This window comes from Plecotus auritus (assembly GCF_963455305.1).
Source record: "Plecotus auritus genome assembly, chromosome: 3".
In the NCBI taxonomy this organism is placed as follows: Eukaryota; Metazoa; Chordata; class Mammalia; order Chiroptera; family Vespertilionidae; genus Plecotus; species Plecotus auritus.
The window spans coordinates 63,998,834-64,021,319 of record NC_137772.1 but is presented as its reverse complement, the minus strand read 5'-3'; the positions used below and the strand labels follow the sequence as shown (position 1 = coordinate 64,021,319).

Sequence of the window (22,486 nt, the reverse complement as noted above, 5' to 3'; positions counted from 1 at the left end):
GCCTGTTAAGTATCTTCCTTCACCATGAATATTTCTATCCAATTACATGTCCCCTGATAGTACATTTTTTAAAAGACACGAAAAACAGGAAATGAATGAGAAGTGAGTTATGCTGGAATGCATCTCATATTGCATGTGTAGACTTCATAAATCTTTCAATTTAGACAGGTATGCTGTTTATACTCTCCAGCACAATCACCACTGTAGAAATGCTTAGCTTAATAAACATGAGTTAGGGCTAAAAGACTCACAGCTGAACTAAGTCCTCAATTTTATCAACAGAAAGTTTAATACAAATATTTTAATATCTTCCATTAATAAATAGGTTACATATGCCTCAGGTTACATGTTGCATGATACAGGAAACAGGAAACCAACCCTACTGAGAATTGTCTATGAGATAAAGAGCATAATGTTGCAGTTAAAATGGTTAAAAATGGGGGGCGGGAGGGGTAACATGGAGAGAAAACAAAAGAGAAAAAGAGAAAAATTAATGGTACTGGACAAAAAGCTGTTCCTAAAGTGTTAACTAAAATTTTTATTGGTAGTTCATCTCATGGTAAAATTGCGTAACATGTAATGAACCTAAAGCAGTCATATTTTAGTGCAAAAAATTAAAATTTAAAGTTATCAAGACTACATTATAAAATTTCCAAAAGCCTCCTAATATTTAAATCAAAAAAGGGGGAATAGTAGAAGAATATCATGTAAGGAAAAATATCCTGTAAGTAAATTACATCTAGAAAATTTTTACTTTAGAAAATAAACTTTCATTTGTAATGCTAACAGCAAGACACCCATGAAAAACACACATGGTGTCAAAACAAGCCAAAGGAAAATCGTTTGGGCAAAAATGAAAAAGGCCCTGACCGGTTTGGCATCAGCCTGTGGACTCAAGGGTCCCAGGTTCGATTCCCGTCAAGGGCATGTACCTTGTTTGCAGGCACATCCCCAGTAGGGGGTATGCAGGAGGCAGCTGATCGATGTTTCTCTCTCATTGATGTTTCTAACTCTCTATCCCTCTCCCTTCCTCTCTGTAAAAAATCAATATATTTTTTTTAAAAAATGAAAAAGGATCCCAAGTCAAATTTATAGAAAAGATTCCTTTATTAACTTTTGGTCGAGAATATGTTTGTATATTTTCAGAAAACAACTCCAAGACCATGTGGATTCCTGCAACAGAGAGGAATTGACAGGACTGCTCCAGCCATGAAGACAGAAGATAAAACAGTCCAGAGATGGAAGACGCTGACGATGCCTTGCCATACTAGCAGTCAGCAGCTGTGTGTCGCTGCAGATTGCCCAGGACCAAACCAGAGAGGGTCAGACCTGCATTACCACCATTTGTCCACCATCCAGAACTGAAATATCATTGCTGACATGTACACATAAGGAACTGTTTGACATTGAAATTGGGACTCAAAAGAACTGTTGGCCCAGAAAGAAACTCACTACAGACTGATTCATTTGCCTCTCAGCATAACCATTATTGCTTGTCTCATTTTCGGTTCTTATAAGTGTATTTCTAGTATCACATGATCTCACTCATCTAGGGGAAATAATGAACAACATAAACTGATGAACAAAAACAGACCCGGAGACAGGGAAGCATCAATGAGACTGTCAAACCTCAGAGGGAAGGTAGGGGAGGGTGGGGGTAAGGGGGAGAGATCAACCAAAGGACTTGTATGCATGCATATAAGCCTAACTAGTGGTCAGGGACAACAGGGGGGTGGGGGCATGCGTGGGGAGGGGTTTGGGATGGGAATGGGGGGATGAGGACAAATATGTGATACCTTAATCTATAAAGAAATTTTAAAAAACAGAAAAAAACAAAAGATAAAAAGAGCACTGCACAAGTGCAGTAATTCCATGGCTCATTCTTCTATGGCTTTGGGGCAATGGTTGCTCAAATACTGTCCTCCATCCTAGCTCCGAATAGTAAGCAGCCTGACAGAGCAGAGTTAGTCTGCAAGGGGTATGTTCTGTCTCACTATGAGAAAGCTTCAGCTGAATAAAGAGCAACATGCTCATATCCAGAATCTTCTTATTTAAAATGATAAAGCCTCAAATGTATTTTCTTAAATCATAAATGACTCAGAACAAAATAACTAAGCACACAAATTACCGTATTAGTGTTGGTTTGTGCCAAGTCCCAATTAGTAGTAAAAAAAAAAAATAGGGGGGAGGTGGGGTCTGCTTGCCTACCTTCTCTGAAGCAAGACTGTTTGCCCGTTCAAAGCTGTCCATACTTCCAAGCCGCCCTCTCATTCTGTTAGCTCCCTAAGTGAAGAGAATAAAGTTAAAGCATTCAGATGGTCTGCATTTTTACTTTAAAACTACTATAAAAAGCAGTTAGCTCTTTATGTTAGCATTAAATTGATCCCTTTTGTGGTTCACTCAATCTTCTTGGCAGTATTAACAGCCATTCCAGCACAGTAAATAGAACTATTGACCACCTATTTCCAGTATTCTTCACTCAGCCTTTAGATGACTAGATATCAGACCAAGCTTTTTGGAGTTATTTTGGTTACAAGGTTAAATATTGTTCATCCCCACGATCAGTGTGAGAGAGTTCCATTAACTTTGTGTGTCATGTAGATAAACACAAATTGGAAGATACAGCACAGCTAACCACCACATGGTTTAATACATACAACCTTCCTACGACCAAGATTGCAAACATCGTAATTCACATTGCAGGATTATAACAGACACAGGTTAAGAAGAGAAAACTGCATCCTAAAATGTATGGATTTAAGCTTCATTCATTATTCCATAATCCAAAACAACTTCAATGAAGCATTACTCTCTAAAAAGACTAAATAACTGTCTGCTTCAATATTGGTGAAAATAGGATCTTATTTTTCTTTTCACATACCTTTGGTGTAGATCTCATAGATGGTCTAAGAAAGAGGAACCTAAGAAATCATCTTATATACAGGGTGAGGCAAAAGTAGGTTTACAGTTGTGAGTATGGGAAAGAGTTTATTCTTGTATTATTACTTATTGATCATTGTGTTAATTGCCATACAAACAACTGTAAACCTACTTTTGCTCTATTCTGCATTTCCCTCACTTCACATAGGAAGAAACTGAAGTCAACTTTTGAAGGAAAGAGGCTGGAAGGGCAGGCTGGGCACCACATCATACAGAAGGTCTTAAGAGACACCACAGCCTGAGGCATTCTATGTAACTCTAAACCCACAGAAAAGCTCTAAAAAGAACTAACTCTGCAAAATAAAAAACTCATGATATTTGTACAGCAGTTTACAGTTTTAATGTTTTGTGGCCATCCTTTCCTGGGTTTAATTTTTGGAGGGAAGAGTGTTAAATTTCATTTTAATTTTGAATCAAATTAATATCTGCCAAATTGTGCTACCAAGCTCAAAATGAAAAGTGACAGTCACCACCCCACCCCCTCTCTCACACACTGAATCCCATTCTCCAAAAGCAAATACTTGAAAGTGCATTCAAATACTTGCTTCTGGTATTCAGCTTATATTCCTATTCCTAATCTTTCCGCTTTAGGCACTATTTATTCACTTCCTACTTTGGAAGATGAGACTTTAGTATTCTTACTTCATTACCCACCCCTTCCCACACTCTCCCTCTTCTCTCAATAGTTATATCACAGGTTTCAGTTAAAACAATAATTTGTGATTAGATTATTATGACTTTGTAAATAGTGTTTGCATCTGAGCTATATATTTGACTATTACTACAACTTATAACTTGCTCAATCTGTTTTTCAAAGAGTTAGCGATCACTAATGTATTACGAAAATCACCAACAGATCTCAGTATAGTCAAATAACCCACAATCTATCAATTACATTTTTTTCCTTTTCATTTGAGCTACCCATTATGAAGGCCTCTGTCTCCTGCCCAGTCTAGACTGGCTGCAATTTAGGCTTGCTAAACAGATCTGCCCAGTATTTTCCTTCACTACTAACCTAGAAATATCTTTTAATGCTACCCTCTGTTGGAATTTCTGTTTCCTTGATCCCAGGTCTTCCTCTTTTTCAGTTTACTTCTGCATTTTGGTGGAGCACATATTCCAAGTGCTTTCTGAAAAAAGGGAGACTGGGAAATATTTTTTTTAACTTACACGTCTGTAAATGTCATTATTCTACACTTATATTTCACTAACAGTTTGGCTGAATATATAACTGGTTACAAACGTTTCTTCACAATGCGAGCATTGCTCAAGTGTCTTCTGGCACTGAAGACTGATGCCATTGTGATTGAGCCTTTGTATGGCCTGCTACCTCTCTCTGGAACAAATTCTAAGTTTACCCTTGGGCGTTCTGAAATTTCACAACCCTGGGCCTTGGCATGGCTTTATTCAGCCGTTCTATTGTACATATTCTGAGCCCATTAAATCCGGAAACATGCCCATTAGCTCCGGGAAATTTCTGAAATGATTTCTTTGAAAATATCTGCATGCACTTTCCCTTTCTGGAACTCCTACCATTCGGCTATTGGATCTTCAGACTAATCTTTTGACTTTTTACCCTGTTCTCCTATTTTCCATCTCGTTACCATTTTGCTTTACTTTCTTGAATATTTTTTTTTAACTCTAGCTTCCTAGACTTTTATTGACTTTTTCTTTTTATGTCTATTATCAGAAAGTTTTAAGAGTTCTTTCTTGTTCTCAATCGACTTTTATATTTATGGTATCCTATCTTGTTTCATAGAAGCAATATTTATACTTATCTATGTATATTACTTATAGTTTTATATTACTGGTGGCTCTCTAAATAACAATGACATACACAATAAAATTAAGAGATGCATGCTTATCGTGTGCTATGTACTATATTAAGCATTTTACACTGCATTATCTCATTTATTCCTCACAAAAATTATGTGAGGGAGGTGTCGTCTTTAGCTCAACTTTACAGATAAAGAGACTGAAGCTCTGATATGATTATGTTGCCAAAGCTTACACTGCTAGTTAAATGACAAACCATCGATTTGAACCCGGGAAGCACAATTTAAAAGTGAAGCTCTTGAGCTCTTACTCAACACTCCTCCCTGAAGATAGAGCTTTGTGAAAAGTAGAATTACAAACAAAACTAACTAGTCTTCATTGGTTAAGTGTAATTATGCAAATGCCTAGAATCTGATCAAGGTTATTTCAGTTCTTCAGTTCTATACTATAACATGCCATACTTCCAATAATAAACTACTGTATATTTGCGGGTGATAAATGACTGGGTAACTGTGTGTGGCCAAGAGGTAAATATAAAGACCAGGTCACTTTCTGCAATTTTTTAGCTGCTGCTTGCATGCCAACCTGCCTGGTTATCTTAAACAGGTTATTTGGTCACAATAGTAAAAGTAGTAAGATGGGTACTGAACCATTTGCATTATTATAATAGCAACTTAAATCACACATTTTACAGTGGTATTTTATCCAGGTATTGTGTGTGCATGAATATGTGTGTATCCAAAAAAACCTACTGAGGTGTTGGGGTTCATCCACCTTGAAGCATGTATCAGTACTTCATCTCTTTTTACCTACATTTCATTGTATGGCTTTTCCAGCTTTTCCAGGTTTAAACTTAGATTATTAAATCTGTACCTTTCTGCTTTCTAACATGGACGTTTAGTGCTGTAAACTTTCATCTAAGCACTAATTATTTCCATCAGACTTACTAAGGGTTTTTTTTATTCTTCTTCTAATTGAATACATTGCTTTTCTTCTATTATCAGTATTATTTTTTGGTTTTGAATGTCCTTTAATATTCCAAGAAAAAGGTAATAGGATGAGGAACATGAGAGCTGATGAATATGTCCATCAGGCTCAATTATAATACTCCCTGAAGAATTTATTTATTTATTTTTTTAATATATTTTATTGATATTTTACAGAGAGGAAGGGAGAGGGAGAGAGAGATAGAAACATTGATGAGAGAGAAACATCAATCAGCTGCCTCCTGCACACCCCCTACTGGGGATGTGCCCGCAACCAAGGTACATGCCCTTGACCGGAATCGAACCTGGGACCCTTCAGTCCGCAGGCCGACGCTCTATCCACTGAGCCAAACAGGTTTCGGCTCCCTGAAGAATTTAAAGATACATTTTTTTTCAAGCAAGCACTTCACCCAATCAGTACATTTCTATCATGTTCTTGACCAAATGCCTGAGATCAGAGTTTTTAAATCCTGGCACTATTGACATTTGTTTTGGACCTGATAATTCTTTGTTGTTGTTGTTTTTGTTGTTTTTCTATTACTCCTCACCTGAGTATATTTTTTCCATTGCTTTTTAAAGAGAGTGGAGGGAGGGAGGAAGGGACGGAGAAGGGGCGGGGGGCGAGGGGGTGCACGGAGAAAGAGAGAGAGAAAAACATCAACGTGAAACATCGACACATCTATTGGTTGCCTCCATGCCCCAACGGAGGCCTGGCTTGGAAACTGCAACCCAGATTAAAAAAAAAAAAAGAAAACTTATTTACTGTTTTAATTATTTGCAGATTTTCAACAAGTGAGGACAATGGATATTACTCTGAAGAAAGCATGAAATGAGGACTGTTTTCCAATGACTCACACTTTAATTTATAGTCCTGTTTTAGAAATATGTATATTAATAAATATATTCATAAATATTCTCTTTTGGTAAACTTCAACTTGAGAAAAAGCAACAAACAATCAGAATACAAAACTGTCTTTTCACCTCTGAACAGACAACTGTTTCAGTCTTACTATATTGTGATTTGGTAATACATGTGTCAAGCCTTCTCCCTTGGACCCACTTTTTGATTGTCAGTGATCTGAGCTTCTCAGCTATTTAAAAATGTACCCTATTTCATAAACAATTACAGTCAGTTAAATAAAATATTTTTACATTTAAAAATGACAGTAATTATGAGTCGAACTTTATGACTGAAGTATCAATTTTCTACTTTTTACTCAAAGAGAAAAAAAACAAATTTTAGAAGTACACAAAACCCCTTCTCTATGTAACCTTTGATACAACATGGGTAGCTGCCAACCTTCTCAGTAAGTCCATTCTGCTGCACATGGTGCAAGCAAGACCTTGTTTGGTCACGTAATTTATGACACTGGGCGGCATTTGTGACATAAAAGCTACAGTATCCACCTTGACCAAGAGAGACTGGCTGTGCTCTTATTTAAAGTGTCATTACCGTCACTCAAAGCTACGTAAGTGGCACTTCAAAGACAGCGGTGCAGGTACTGTGCAGAATGCCGAAGTACTGGTTGGGTTAAGAGAGAAACTCTACATATCCTTGTGTCATTTGGTAAACAGCAAGGTTTCAGAGCTCCCACTGTTTGACCACTTCATATCTATAATGTGATACTTTCCTAATATACTGACAGTTCATCCTCACAGTAACGTGAGGTAAGCTGATAGTAGTATGCCTGTTTCAAAAATGGGGAAACTATAGCTTAGAGAAGGTAAATAATTTGTCCAAAAATCATAAATATAAAATCTGCTAGGGCCAGGTCTTGAATTCACGTCCCCTGACCATCTATCTAAATGGACTTTCTATTAAAATTCTCACCAACACACCATGGGAGACAGGGGAAAGAGAGGAGGAAGGTAGGGAGAGAGGGAAGAAAAGGAGAGGAAGGAGGGAGGGAAGGAAGAAAGGAAAGGAGGGGGGAGGGAGGGAGGGAGGAAGGAGAAAGAACATAACTACTTAATACATTTTGGAGAAAATAAGGTAGTAAAATTTTATGAAAATTTAACACACTTCTGAATAATCCCCTAGATACTCTTTTTCTAGATTCTGTGTCCGGTGATAAAATAATAGCACTGAAAGCTGCATGCTTGCTGTGGGGCTTTTGATAGACTTAGAGGAATCTCAACCATTAAGAAAAATACCTATCAAAGTATTTTGATTTCTAGCAAAATAAAAAAATGAGAGTACTCTATGTCAGAAGTTACAATGTCCTAATGCTATTGCACTTTCTTGACCTTGACACTCTTGAAGATACCAGGCTACTGATCATTTTGTGGATTATCCTATATAATAAAAGGCTAATATGCTAAGTGTCCGACGGTTAGTTCAACTGTTCCACCAGTTGCTATGACATGCACTGACCACCAGGGGGCAGATGCTCTGACCAGTAGGTTAGCTTGCTGGGACTGGGTGAGCGAGCCGGACATGCCTTGGACCCCTCCTGCAGTCCCTCCCCAGCCAGCCAACCTCCCATGGTCTTTCCCCAGCCCTGATCATACACCAGTAGGACCCCTCGAGGGATGTCAGAGAGCCGGTTTCAGCCCAATCCCCACAGGCCAGGCCGAGGGACCCCACTGGTGCACAAATCCGTGCACTGAGCCTCTAGTAGAGAATAACTTGAGTTTGTTGATATTTCTTCATGATCAGGTTCAGGTTCTGCCCCTTTAGCAGAAATACCACCGAAGTATTCTATGTATCACATGTCCCATTGCTGATGATGTTCAATTTCATTACTCTATTTTAAACTTACTGTTTTCCTCTTTGTTAACAGTATTAATTAAATCCTGTTCAAACTCTCAATATATTCATTTATTTTTCATGTCAGAATAGACTCATGGTTTCCTATGTTATGCAACAGATTCATCTGTTGCTATCATTCATTTTGATGCTCATTGTTGTCTCAGTGTCACCAGTGGGAGCCCTTCATGGTTTCTATGTCTTTATGACATAGCAGCACCTTTCTTTGAGCACTTCCTTACTAGCTAGATTACCAACATACTCTGGTCTTCTCTTGTACTCTTCCTACAGTCCTGGAACTAGCCATTTCTCCCAGGATCATGGTTGTCTCTTGTAGAATGATACAGAGAAACCCAAATCTGGGTATTAGTTGTCACCCAGCAAGACTCAATTCATTATCTGATATTACTTGTAGAAAAGCTGGTCCCAGCTCCTATCAGTGGACAGAGCCAGAGACCATATGTACACATTTACACACACATGTCAATACATGTATTATATGTATAATATATAAAACTAGAGGCCCGGTGCACGAAATTCGTGCACGGGTGGGGGGGGTGTCCCTCAACCCAGCCGGCACCCTCTCCAATCTGGGACCCCTCTCATAATCCAGGGCTGCTGGTTCCCAACCGCTCACCTGCCTGCCTGCCTGATTGCCCCTAACCGCTTCTGCCTGCCAACCTGATCACCCCCTAACCATTCCCTTGCCAGCCTGATCAACGCCTAACTGCTCCCCTGCCAGCCTGGTCATCCCTAACTGCCCTCCCCTGCCAACCTGGTCGCCCCTAACTGTCCTCCCCTACAAGCCTGGTCCCCCACAACTGCCCTCCCCTGTAGGCCTGGTCCTCCCAACTGCCCTCCCCTGCAGGCCTGGTCCCCCACCACCTGCCCTCCCTTGCAGGCCTGGGTCCCCCCAACTTCCCTCCTCTGCCGGCCTGGTCACCCCTAACTGCTCTCCCCTGCAGGCCTGATTGCCCCCACTGCCCTCCCCTGCTGGCCTGATCACCTACAACTGCCCTCCCCTGCTGGCCTGATCGCCCACAACTGCCCTCCCCTGCCGGCCATCTTGTGTCCACATGGGGGTGGCCATCTTGTGTGTTGGAGTGATGGTCAATTTGCATATTACCTCTTTATTAGATAGGATTCTATTCCTCAAAAATATAGATAGATGATAAACAGATGATTCATAGATACATAGATAGATGATAGATAGATAGATAGATAGATAGATAGATAGATAGATGATAGATAGATAGATAGATAGATAGATAGATAGATAGATAGATAACTAAGATTCCACGCTGTTACTTCTGAGTTGAATCCAACAACACAGGATTCATTATAATTTCCTCCCTTTGCATATTTGTAATTCCTTTCTCCCAACATCCCACTATCTTAATACATTGTATCTTTGATCAGTCCCCTCTGTGTAATTGGTCTCCACAACTGTCACCTCACAGACACTCTCCCCATCCTACTCAGGTTCCAACACCCATGCTCAGACTGCCACCCCCAGGCATGGTCATCATCCCCACCCTGCACAGACTCTAACTCTTTGTATCAGGCACCAGGAATGCTTTCTCCCCTCCACTCTGGCTCTGACACCCTGCACTGGGCCTCATCAACTCAGGATGCAACTCCCTACGTTGATACCCTCCTCACCACACTCTGGTTCCCACATGCTGCCTTGGGCCACCCCACATACAGCACCCACTAAACACTGTCTCCCTGCTCTGAGCCACTGCGGTTCCCCTGCCCTCCAGCCCCAAAACACCTGCCTTGCTTGATCTCACTAACAGCATTAGGACTGAATTGTTCAGGAAGAAGAAAATGAAGGGGACTAGGAATCACTTTGCTTTTTTTTAAATAGACTACGTTCTCCCTCCAAATTTACTAAAAGGAATACATAAATTTCTATTCACTTATATCAGTGGTCGGCAAACTGCGGCTCGCGAGCCACATGCAGCTCTTTGGCCCCTTGAGTGTGGCTCTTCCACAAAATACCACGGCCTGGGTGAGTCTATTTTGAAGAAGTGGCGTTAGAAGAAGTTTAAGTTTAAAAAATTTGGCTCTCAAAAGAAATTTCAATCGTTGTACTGTTGATATTTGGCTCTGTTGACTAATGAGTTTGCCGATCACTGACTTATATCAATATTTTCAGCATTTCCTATCAGCTCCTAAAATTAGCAAAAGAAGGATTTCTTTATAATTTTATGTGGCAAATGATTAAAAAGTTCCTTTATATTGGGTGTCAATATTCTATTTTCTCTTTTCTATACATATATATATCTTCACTAATAAATCTCTATTACTGAAATTCAGATATTATAATAACCAGAATAAACCTACATCTGAGAATGAAATTTAGTCCGAGAGATTATTTTAAATAAGTGTTAACTAAATTACAGTTATTGTGGTAGTTTTTGTTGTTTTTGTTAAAAAAAAATTTTCTGTGAGTCAGTTGAGAATGAAGCAAAGCAGTTAAAGAACACAGATATTAAAAGGGTCTCAGTGTACTCTTACCCTTGAAAAGATATTCTCCAGGGAGCTAGTTAAAGATCTCTTAGCTTTATTTTTCAGAACGTCAAGTTTGAACCTTCCACTGCTTGTCGCATTTTCCGGGATTGTACTATTTGAAAAAGTCTATAGAAAGAAAAATAGATAAATTTTAGTTGGGAATACTCAAGGTTAATAGAGGCTTTAAAGACACCATTAAAAAGCACAAGAATTCTTCTGCAACTCTATTAAGGAGTAATAATTTAGGTTCCACACTGTGAACAGACAGATTATAAGGAAAGGGCTTTACTTTTTAATACTGTAAGTAATAAAAAGACAGAAATAAGTTCTTTCCTTTATGCCTTTTCTTTCTGCTAATTTATTCCATCTGCATTTAACAAAAAATACACTGGAAATGTTTTTATTGTTGTTATTTTGATTATCAACTATAGCCATCCCTTTTAAAGTTGCATATTTGTATCCAAATTGCCAAGGAAAGTACAGGAAATATGTTTGAAAAACAATGCATTTTCTGGAAAGCTGGATTCCTCTATGGCCTCTATTACAATTCCATTGTCTTTTTTGCTGTTGTTATTAATCCTCACCTGAGGGTATTTTTTCCATTGATTTCTTAGAGAGAGTGGAAGGGAGGGAGGTGGGGAAAGAGAAACAGAAAGGGAAGAAATATTAGCAGGAACTACAATTCGTTAAAAATATTTTCTTTATAGTGTCCTCCATCACACAAAAAACAATGCACATACTAGTAACTACTCACCCACTGTTTTTGTCCTTCTGATCAACATCACTATCACCATCAATAACTGATATAAGCAAACCCATTAATAGATTTTAGTCTACAGACTCATAGAGAGAGAGTAGGCAGACAGCTCTCAGTGGTGGGGAGGGAGGGTGTTGGGGAGGATTAAGCAAAAAAAGAAGAGAGATAGAACTCACTGACATGGACAACAGTATGGTGATTGCAGGGGTGGGGGTGGGTGGAGATGGAAGAGGGCATAGAGGAGATAAATGGCTATGGAAAAAATAGCTAAATAAACAACATCTCAACACCTTCTGAAAAAAAAAAGATTTTAGTCTTTATGTCTCTTGACCTTCCTATTATATCACTGGCCATTGTTGATCATAATTCAGCTCTTCTCCTACCTTGGTCACCTACCATAATAAACCTTTCTAAGCCCCTTTATACTCCATTATTCCCTTTCAGTCTTGTTCACTGGCTCAATGTTAATCCACTCATTGCCTGAAATGTGGGTTTCCTCAACACATCCCCCTCTAACTTTCAATCTCTGGCAAAGCTCATTTTCTTCATATTTACACTTCCAACTCAAATGCCTCCTTTTTTAAAATTAATCCATTTTTCTAATTAAATCTCAAGCACATTTCTTAAACTCTTACTTTTCATTTCCATCCCGTACACCACTCTCATCTTCCTTCTGTATTTTCTACCTCCGTTTTATCCAGTCCCCCCAAATCTGAAACCTTGAAGTCTCCCCCTTCCTTTACATATCTATCCAGTCAGACACTAAATCCTAATGATCATGCCTCCCATACCCCTGGACTCTCCAATGTTCTAGTTTGGCCTCTCACCCAAACAAAATTTTCAAGACAGAACCATTCAATCTATTAGTGTACCCACGCTATCTCTGCCTGGTAATACTTATATCATTGTACTAGTCACACCTTATAGCCATATTTTAATTTATTTGAGTACATGTTTGTTTGTTTCTCCTCCTAAATCGTTAGATGGCAGAAAAGAGCTGTCATTATTCATCACCACTGCCTAGTAATAGTATGCACGTTATAAAAGTTTGTGCAAAAAATTAAATGAATCACTTCTCACACATTCCATTGTAAAATTTTCCGAACTTGAGAATGTGACTTTATTCCTAATGCTGTCAACACCCTCACCCACCAACCTGCTCCACAAAGTGACTGTGTAATAAAATTTTCTGTTTCAAGTACAAATCTGGTCTTCTCACACTCTTACTTGAAATCCTTCCGTGACCAAGGCGTAGCACTGAAGGCTCTTCATCATCTCACCACTGCCTGTCCTTCCAGCCTTATTTCCCCATCAATCTCCAAGCGCCCCCTAAAAAACCAGTATGTACTTCCTGGGCCTGCATGGAGCACGTGTTCACTCCTGGTCACAAAGTTACTATACAACTTTGTGCTCAATGTCCCGTTCTTCAAACATACTTCCTCAACTTCTCTGTTTAGCAAACTTTATCTCCCTTAAAATCCAGCTCCCCTCCCCCAAAAAATCTTCCTCTTGGATTCTTTAATTCTTCCCTCTACCCTACTCTCTACTGCAGCTCCCAAGTAAAGACACAGCTACTTTTGTGCTCACTGCACATCCTTTTGAAAAGCTACTTTGTTGCCTCTATTATGTGTGTCCATCTAACTGTTTGCAACCCCCTTTGGAATATCTGAGCCCTTCTCTGGAGGGAACATCATTTATTCATCACAGTTCCGTTCACCATTATCACACAGGTTGGCTCATAGAAGGTTCTCTGGAAGAGCTGTTCAATGAGTAAGTTAAGGAATCACAAATAAAGTGATATGTGATTTGTATCGCATTGATCAGACCGTCAAACCTCAGAAGGAAGGTAGGGGAGGGTGGGAGTAAGGGGGAGAGATCAACCAAAGGACTTGTATGCATGCATATAAGCCTAACCAATGGACATAGACACCAGGAGGGTGAGGGCATGGGGGGGGAAGGGGACAACAAGGGAGGGATAAGCACACATATGTAATACCTTAATCAATAAAGGAAAAATAAGTGATATGTGATTTGTTCTGAATAAAGTGAAATAAAGACATAACCTGAATTAGTGTTATTAAGAAGTAAATATGTCATGAGCTCTTTACATGCTGTTGGTGGTGGTCTTGCTTTATTTATATGCAACTGGAAACACATTCTAAACCATGTGCACAGAAAGAGCATTCATTAGTTTGCAGCTAGAATAGCTGTCTCCATGATATTACTGCTTCTTTGGGTGTTTGCTACTTACCAATCAAGACCTTGTCGACTGACAAGAAACTTGCCTCTCCCATAAAGGATTTAAATTAGGGGCATTGCCCATAATAGAAGTTATCACCAGAAATAACTTATGACTGCCTGGCTGGTGTAGCTCAGTGGCTGAGTGTAGGCCTGTGAACCAGGATTCCCGGCCAGGGCACAAGCCCGGGTTGCAGACTAGATCCCCAGTGGGGGGCGTGCAAGAGGCAGCTGATCAATGATTCTCTCTCATCAGTGATGTTTCTATCTCTCTCTCCCTCTCCCTGCTTCTCTGAAATCCATAAAAATATTTTTTTAAAAAGAAATAATTTATGACCTACCTATGGGGCAGGGCAAACTCCTAATTACTGAACATCTGCTCTTCTTATTATCCTACAATGACTTTCTTCCCCTCAAAAGCCCAAGGCACCCTTACCTCAGAAATTCACACAGTCCTCATTTCCCTTTCTGTCTCTGAAACTCAACCTCTCTTGTATATGGAATCTCTGACTATCAAGTATGTGGGGTTCCCGTACACATGTGTGTAATTAAATTGGATCATTTTCTCTTATTCATCTGCCTCATGTCTATTTGATTATTAGAGCAGCAACAAAAAAAAAAAAAAAAAAAAAAAAAAAAAAAAGCCTAGAAGGGTAGAGGAAAGTTTCTTGCTCCCCAACATGTTCCCATAAATTTAAAATAATGGATTAATGTAACTGAAAATTCCTGTTCACCCTAAATCATGAACATGTTATTAATGATTTTATACCAAAAAACCCAAAAATGTTTTTACATTTTATAACCATTATTTTATCTCAGTGGTCCAATGCCTATGTGAATTTCCTAAGAAACTCCTAAAATGCTGACAAATAAATCTGATAGGACTTGAGCCCTAAAGGTAGAACGCAAAGGAAGGAAACCCCTTTCCGATTTTCTGTGGTAATCTGACTGCATACAGAAACAAAACAAGGTCAAGGAAGAGCCCTCTCCTCACCGTCGGGCCTTCCCCGATGTGAATGTGTGTCTTCTGCTTGGCTTCACACAGCTGCCTCAGGTGCAAAATCACAAGTTCATTTTCCTCCTGGTCACTGACTGGCTTCATTTTCTGTTGAACAGACAAACCAAGAGCACACTATGGCAACACGGCTTCTCTTGTTTAATTTTATTCCCACTTGGTTTTATCTGTCTGGCAGACAAACCTAAATAAAGCTCAGCATTCTGCTGCTCTTAGAAGCACAAGTACCAGTGGCATTCTAGTTACTACCCAATGGTACAATGTTTAACTTCAGCTACGGAAATAAGAAAAAGAACTTAGAAAAACAGGATCCAATTCTCATTCCTTGTATTTGTGAGGATTATAAATAAGGTTACCTGGACTCGTTCAAAGATGTCAGCTTGCTCATTATCTGTCAGGGATGACAGATGCCTCTGAATTACCAGTTTGGCTCTTGGGGGGTAGAGACCTAAGGAAAATGATGGGGATAAGTATTAAAGAGTGCAGCTGCAGAAATCAGAATGTATATCACGTATCACAGCTTATCCCTTCGTCAACAGGCTCCGAGGTTACATCTTCTCAAGGAGATGTATCCCTGTCTACAACAAACCTTGGAACCTTACAGTGAAGTCAAGAGGACATGATGGATCCCTAGCTGGTTGGGCTCAGTGGATAGAGTGTCAGCCTGCAGGCGAAGGGTCCCAGATTCGATTCCGGTCAAGGGCACATGCCCGGGGTTGTGGGCTCGATCCTCAGTAGGGGGCGTGCAGGAGGCAACCAATCAATGATTCTCTCTCATCATTGATGTTTCTATCTCTCTCCCCCTCCCTTCCTCTCTGAAATCAATAAAAATATTTATTTTTTTTAAAAAAAGGACATGATAGAAAACCTCATCATCAAAATCACTGGCCCCATCAATAATCCTGAAGTCAGATTTATTAACAAAAAAATTCTAAATGGTACAGCAACAGCTTAACCAGATACCATTGAATATAGTAACAATCTTAACTAGCCACCACAGGAAATTGTGGTGAATTAACATTATCCTAGTTCCTGACACAGAAATCAAAGGTAAACACTATCTTTGGCCAAAATCTCTAAGAATAAAACCTGAACTTTAAAAAATAAAGAAAAACTGATAATGTTAAAAGGTAGAGCTACAGCTTAGACAGGTACACCTTCCCTATCACGCAGCTCTTGTTCTGTGGTAATAAAACTTCAATAACAACATTAATATTTAGTGACATTTTTAATACTATCATTTTACCAAAAAAGTGTTTGCTTCTTAAAATCATGTTATGTATTTATCTATCACAGTTACACATAACTTATATTAAATCCTTGGGCAAAAAAAATTTTCCCATAAAAACACTTTTTTATAATTGTTTTAAAAAGAGAAAATATAATTCATATTTACAATGATTCAAATGACCATCTATTTTTAAGGAGAAGAGCTCCTAAACATAGTTCGGTGCCACTAATAATACTGCTTGCTATTATAATTTGATTAGAAAAAGGATACCTAGCTATATATAATATTTAGTGAACCTTAGAAGTAATCTGGCACTTTAAAATCACTGAGAGAATCACATCAAAATATGTTTTGTTGTAAAAGAACTGGAATTCATCTGAATGTGCACAGAGCCACCACTGACCCTGTTCTAAACCACTTGCATGTATATATACTGCGCATGAGAAAGGAGAAAGGCTTCCGAAAAACCTCAGTTACAACAAAATCCCGTGAAAACTTCTGTGCTTGCGCACAGAAAAGCGGCACTGAAATTCACTGTGATAAGCGATGACGCTAACTACCCCATAGCTTATTTGCTGGCAAAGGTAGGTAGGCAGTATATGCAGAAACTGACTCACATGGTTGTTTTTGTTTTAAGTTGTTTACTACTTCAGTGTCTTATTAACATGCCTGGGAGGATAAAAGATTACAAAGGGGAGAAGGAAAGAGGGCAGTTATTTGAAATACGTGACTAAATCCATAGCCCCAGACATTTATTTGGACCTTTATTTCAGTACAGAAATTGGAAACAGCTGGCGTTTATTTTCAAAGTATACATATCCCCTCCACCTCATCAAGGCGACTCTGACTTGACTTCCTTCTTCTCCCCATTTTGGAATAACCGATTAGTGAGTTACTGATACTGAGAGGCAAGTATATTATTTGTCCCTCGTGAATTTCAGTGCAGGAAAGCAAGATTGAGGATAATAGCCCCATCTGCATGATGCTCAACCTCACTTTAGTTTCACATTCGGAGGTTTGGGGCCTTAGGAGCTGCAGTTCCCCCTCAGACACTGCCTCCTCGACTCACTTTGGTCCCCAGGCAAGGCTGGCCCTGTTCCTCCCTCCGGGTCTGAAAGGTCAGACTCACTTCAGGTCACATCAGCATATGTATCTACTTTCTTTTTTTCAATGAAAATAGAACTCATTCATGCAGCCAAACATACTGACAGGATACCATAATCCTCAGTAAGTGATATGGAATAATATCTACATACTCCTTCCAAATACCTTCCTCACTAAATTTCTATTCCTATTCATTTGTGTTGATCTAAATGTGGTCCTTTTTCCAGCTTCACACTTTGTACCTAAGCATAAAGTATAGGACGTTTAGAATTCATGCTGTCATCTTACTTAAATGAAAATAACTGTTTGGGAAACACACAGAGGCCCAGACTTCCAGGCTGCGACGCCCCCAAAATCCTGCCTTCTGATAGTCCCTCAGAGAGAAAGCAGTGGGTTGCTTTGGAAACAGACTGAACAAGTTCAAATCCTGGTTCTGCCCCTTCCAAGCATTATGGGTATGGTAGCTATTACCCACACACTATCTTAGTGCCTCAGTTTCCCCATGAGTAAAATGAGGATTAAAAACAGTACCTGTGTTTTTGGGATTTCTGTGTGAATTACTAGTAAGTGGACTAATATAAGCAAAACACAACAGTGCCTAGACACAGTGACTCCTATTGTTACCACTTTTATTCTTACTATGACAGCACTGCCCAATCTTATGCTCTCTTTGCCTGATGTCAAACGAGGGGTAAAAAAAATCAGATCAGGAGGTGTTATCCACGGCCTTCGGAAAACAGCCTGCATAAGTCTCTCTCCAGTCAGCACAGACCCTTCCTTGGCTCCCTGCAGGTAGATGCATACCTGGAAGACAGGGAAGCTTAAGTGTCAGAGTCGCTTTAAGATTTTAGGAAGGGCCCTAAATTGCTAATTCTGGATTCATAGTTTGTACACTTTTTCTTTTGAAAGGTCTTTAAAACTATAAACACTTCAGGTGCCACCAAACTAAGGCCCAGCCCTGTGCATATATACAGAGAGTCCTTCCCACCTGCTATAACCCTCTGTCATGATAGAGTGACAGACTATCAACTTGTGGGAAGGTTTAAAAACTTCTTTTCTGTAATAGAAAATATATTTTTAAATGCACTACAATGTAGTTTTTAAAAAGAGAAACACAAAGGCACTTCTTTACTCCTAAGTGTTTAGCTTTGTCTACAGACACATAACTTAATTTTATAGTGTGAGGTTTGAAAACTGAAAATTCAGAGGAAAATATTACTGATCTTTATTAACATTTGGGGCATACCATATTCACTGCCAGTAAATATACACTGAGTGGCCAGATTATTATGATCTCTGAATGCATAATAATCTGGCCACTCAGTGTGTGTGTGTGTGTGTGTGTGTGTGTGTGTGTGTGTGTGTGTGTGTGTAATTATATATAGACCATATATATATATATATATATATATATATATATATATATATATATATATATTAGAGGCCCGGTGCATGAATTCATGCATGGGTGGGGTCCGGCCAGCCTGGCCAGGGGGCGGTTGGCTGGCCTGCCTGCTGGTGGAACTCCTGGTCGAGGGGACAATTTGCATATTAGCCTTTTATTATATAGGATATACACTGAGTGGCCAGATTATTATGCATTCAGAGATCATAATAATCTGGCCACTCAGTGTATATATGCTTTATATTTTATTAACCCAAGTAATATAAGTCCTATATTTTAAAAATATCAGAACATTATAAGTAGAGCTAAATTTGCCTTTTATAGAATCAGTGGGCAAAGGCATGAGAGAAAAGAGACTTGTGTAGATTCAACTGTCTTCCCTAAAATATTTGTTAAGTCCATGAGGAACAATAGTACTTTTATAGTGGAACATTCCTGAGACCACCCTGACCAGGTGATGAGGTTAATCTGACCAGTAATAAAACCTGTGAACATCATGATATGATGCACTGAGAAGGATGCAAGCACCACTCTGTTGTGCTCTGCTCAGGGAGGAGGGACCTCAGTCCAAATGTGAAAAGACATCAGCAGGCCAAACTGAGGGGCATTCAGCAAAATAACTGAGCAACACTCATTGGGGATGTCAAAGCCATAAAAGACAAAGCAAGACTGAGGAAGAGTTGTAGACCAGGTGTCCAGGGTGAAATAACAACTGCACACAATGTAGGATCCTGACTGAAATCCTGGAACAACAAGAAAAGACATGAATGAAAAAAAAATGGTGAAGATCAAATAAAGTGTTTCGTTTGGGTAATACTATTGTACTAATGTTAATATCCTGTTCTGATCACTGCACTGGGCTACAGAAGATGTTAACAATGGGAGAGGTGGGAGAATGGGGGTGGAATATTTGGAAACCCCCTGCAACTTCTATGTAAGTCTAAAAATAGACCAATTTTTGTACCCGGCCAGCGTGGCTCAGTGGTTGGGCGTCAATCTATGAATCAGGAGGTGACTGTTTGATTCCCCATCAGGGCACATGTCTGGATTGCAGGCTCGATCGCCATTATGGGGGGTACAGGAGGCAGCCAAAGGATGATTCTCTCTCATGATTGATGTTTCTCTTTCTGTCTCTCTTCCTCTCTCAGGAAATTGATTATGAAATCAATAAAAATATATTTTAAAAATATAAAGGGAGATCTGTACTGTTGTTGTTTGCTCTGTAAGGATTAAATGTGGTAATTGAAGATATAAACATTTTAAATAAATAAATACTAATTTTTTTATGTTAACGAAATACAAGGTATCATTTTATGTATTTTTCCAGAGATAGCATCAACGTGTAGGTGTTATTCAGCAAATTATTTTTTTCACTCAATAATATAATTTTAAGATATATCCAAGTTGATAAACAGTTAAAATTCATTCCCATTCATTGCCCCATTATATGAACACACTTCAATTATATTATTGATGCACATATAGGTTGTTTCCAATTTTCTATTATTTACAGATAATACAACTAGGAAAATAAAAATGTCCCCTTCTGAACCTATATGAGAGTTTCTTTTATTACAACATGGAACTGCTGGTTAACAGGGTCTATGCAATTTTAGGTTAGTGAGTTTCTATTAATTGCCTCCCAAAATGTCTATACTACTTTGCACTCCCATCAATATCATATAAATGTACCAATATCCCTACAATTTCACCAACAGTTAATCTGATGAGTAGCTATTGTCTTCATTTTCGTCTCTGACCTGTAGTAAGATTGAGCATCTTCTCATTTTTATTATTGGACCTTTTAATTTCCTTTTCAGAGGGATGTTTTTTAATATGATTTGCATAATTTCCTACTGGTGGTTTTATCTTTTCCTTATAGATAATAAGAGTTCTTACAAATTCTGAATATCAACCTACTTCCTCATTTGTTACTTAGCATTTAACTTCTAAGTAAACAGTTGTTGTTAGGTAAAAATTTTAAATTTTTATAAACTCAAATCTGTCAATGTCTTTTTTTAATAGTTTTTCCATTTTTGCGTCATAAAGGCTTCTTTGTTTAAGGACATAACAATGGTCTTATTTTCTTTTAAAGATTTTAATATCTTGTTTGTTTACATACCAAGGACTTTAATCCATCTACCGTGAAATTCAGTAAGATAAGGAGAAGGAATCTTTCTCTCTTTGGATAGCAAATTGATCCAACACCCACCATATCTTGAGTAATTCAGCCTTTCCTCCGCAGATTTATAATATTCCCTTTACCATCCACCAAAAGAAGTCCACGTCTGGAAAAGTTAAATATATGTTTGAAAATAACGTGTATTCTATAAAATTACTATTGCACGTTTTAAAATCTGAATATTACATTTAAATAGTCCTTGGTCACACAGTTGAATGGATATTCAATAAACACCACTGTCCATCATCGATTCTGCCATGGGTTTATGATTCTGCTGCCTCCTGAAGGGAAACCACAATCTGCACTTACAATGACGAGACCATTCTCCGCTGTGTTCTGGAGTTTGCACTCTCCCCATCTATTGTAACACCGATCATGCTGAATTGTATTTATTGGCTCACACGCCTGTCTTGCACTCTAACCTGCAAGCTTTCTAGAGGCACAGTCCTCATCTCAATTACTTCTGAATCCCCAGTGCCTCGCACAGTGCCTGGTGCACAGGAGGTGCGCAACAAGTGTTCATTAAATTGTGTTTCTTCTCCCAGGCAGTATTTTTCAAAACTGTTTTGTTAGTAAGACATAAGAAGAAAGGAAGGTGAACCACAGAGTCACCTCTCCCTCACGCCCCTTCCCCTGCTCAGAACATTTTTCTAAACCTGCTTTACGATACCACAACTGTCGTGTTTAAATGTCCCTCAAAACCACACAATTTCATTCCAGTCTTAAACTTGTAGGGGAAGGCCCACCTCATCAAGTAAAAGGGTTTGAAAAAGGAAAGATTTAAACAGACAATATTCTGAGATGGTTTTGCCTCTCTTCATTCATTCAACAAATATTTGGTCAGTTCCCACGGTGCACGTAGCACATCTTAAAAACTGTGGGAAATACAAGTTCCTTCCTTGAGTCTGTCCTCAGAAAAAAAGAAAAAAAGTTAAAAATAAAAAATGAGAGAAAGAAAGAGGAGGAAGCCAAGCACCTAAGAGAGACTGACAACACAAATTTGACTGGATGTGAGAAATGATTCTTTGGGTCCTTGTTTTACCTCAAAACAAAGAAGCTTTTGATGACAGTAACCACTTTCTCACTTCCCAAATGCCAAAGCAAACTTCTCCTTTGCAAAGGCCAAGCTATACGGTACCTTCAATCCTTTCACAGAGCTTATGCAAAGAGTGCATGGGACAGGCCTCGCACAGCTTGATCTGGGTCTTGGCACTCTGCAGGGCGGCCGCCGTGCTGAAAGCCTGTTTCAGAGTCAGCATTACCTCATCCACCTACGGGAGAAACAAAGCGCAGGTCTATAAAAGTCTGCGTTCACGGTAACACATCACAACCCCAGCAGCCATGTGAGACTTTATTGATGCTGACTAAATAATAAATAATAGAATTTTGATGACTACAAAACTCTTAGAAAATACTCTCTTGAAGTCAGGCCTTCAATTACACATATAATTGAAAGCTGGATAAAATTAGAACATTTTAATGTGTGTAACATAATATTAGTCTGTTACTGGAATGCTATTTTTGAATCCCACTAAGTGTTATGCTAGCACAGACAGTCTGATAGTCAATCGGGTCTCTGTTTAAGT

The 22,486-nt window shown here is 38.9% G+C and overlaps 1 protein-coding gene across 4 annotated transcripts in view; it reads right to left on the bottom strand.

Annotated features, from left to right (window-relative positions):
• The window catches only part of TBC1D4 (TBC1 domain family member 4), a 205,028-nt gene that overhangs the window by 44,566 nt on the left and 137,976 nt on the right, over positions 1-22,486 (bottom strand). For all 4 annotated transcript variants that reach the window (XM_080659061.1, XM_080659062.1, XM_080659063.1 and 1 more), the window contains exons 5-9: positions 22,039-22,171; positions 15,335-15,426; positions 14,958-15,068; positions 10,975-11,094; positions 2,209-2,283 (exon numbers count right to left, since the gene is read on the bottom strand). In XM_080659061.1, coding sequence (XP_080515187.1) covers positions 2,209-2,283; positions 10,975-11,094; positions 14,958-15,068; positions 15,335-15,426; positions 22,039-22,171 — 531 coding nt within the window. The remainder of the gene's footprint in view (positions 1-2,208; positions 2,284-10,974; positions 11,095-14,957; positions 15,069-15,334; positions 15,427-22,038; positions 22,172-22,486) is intronic.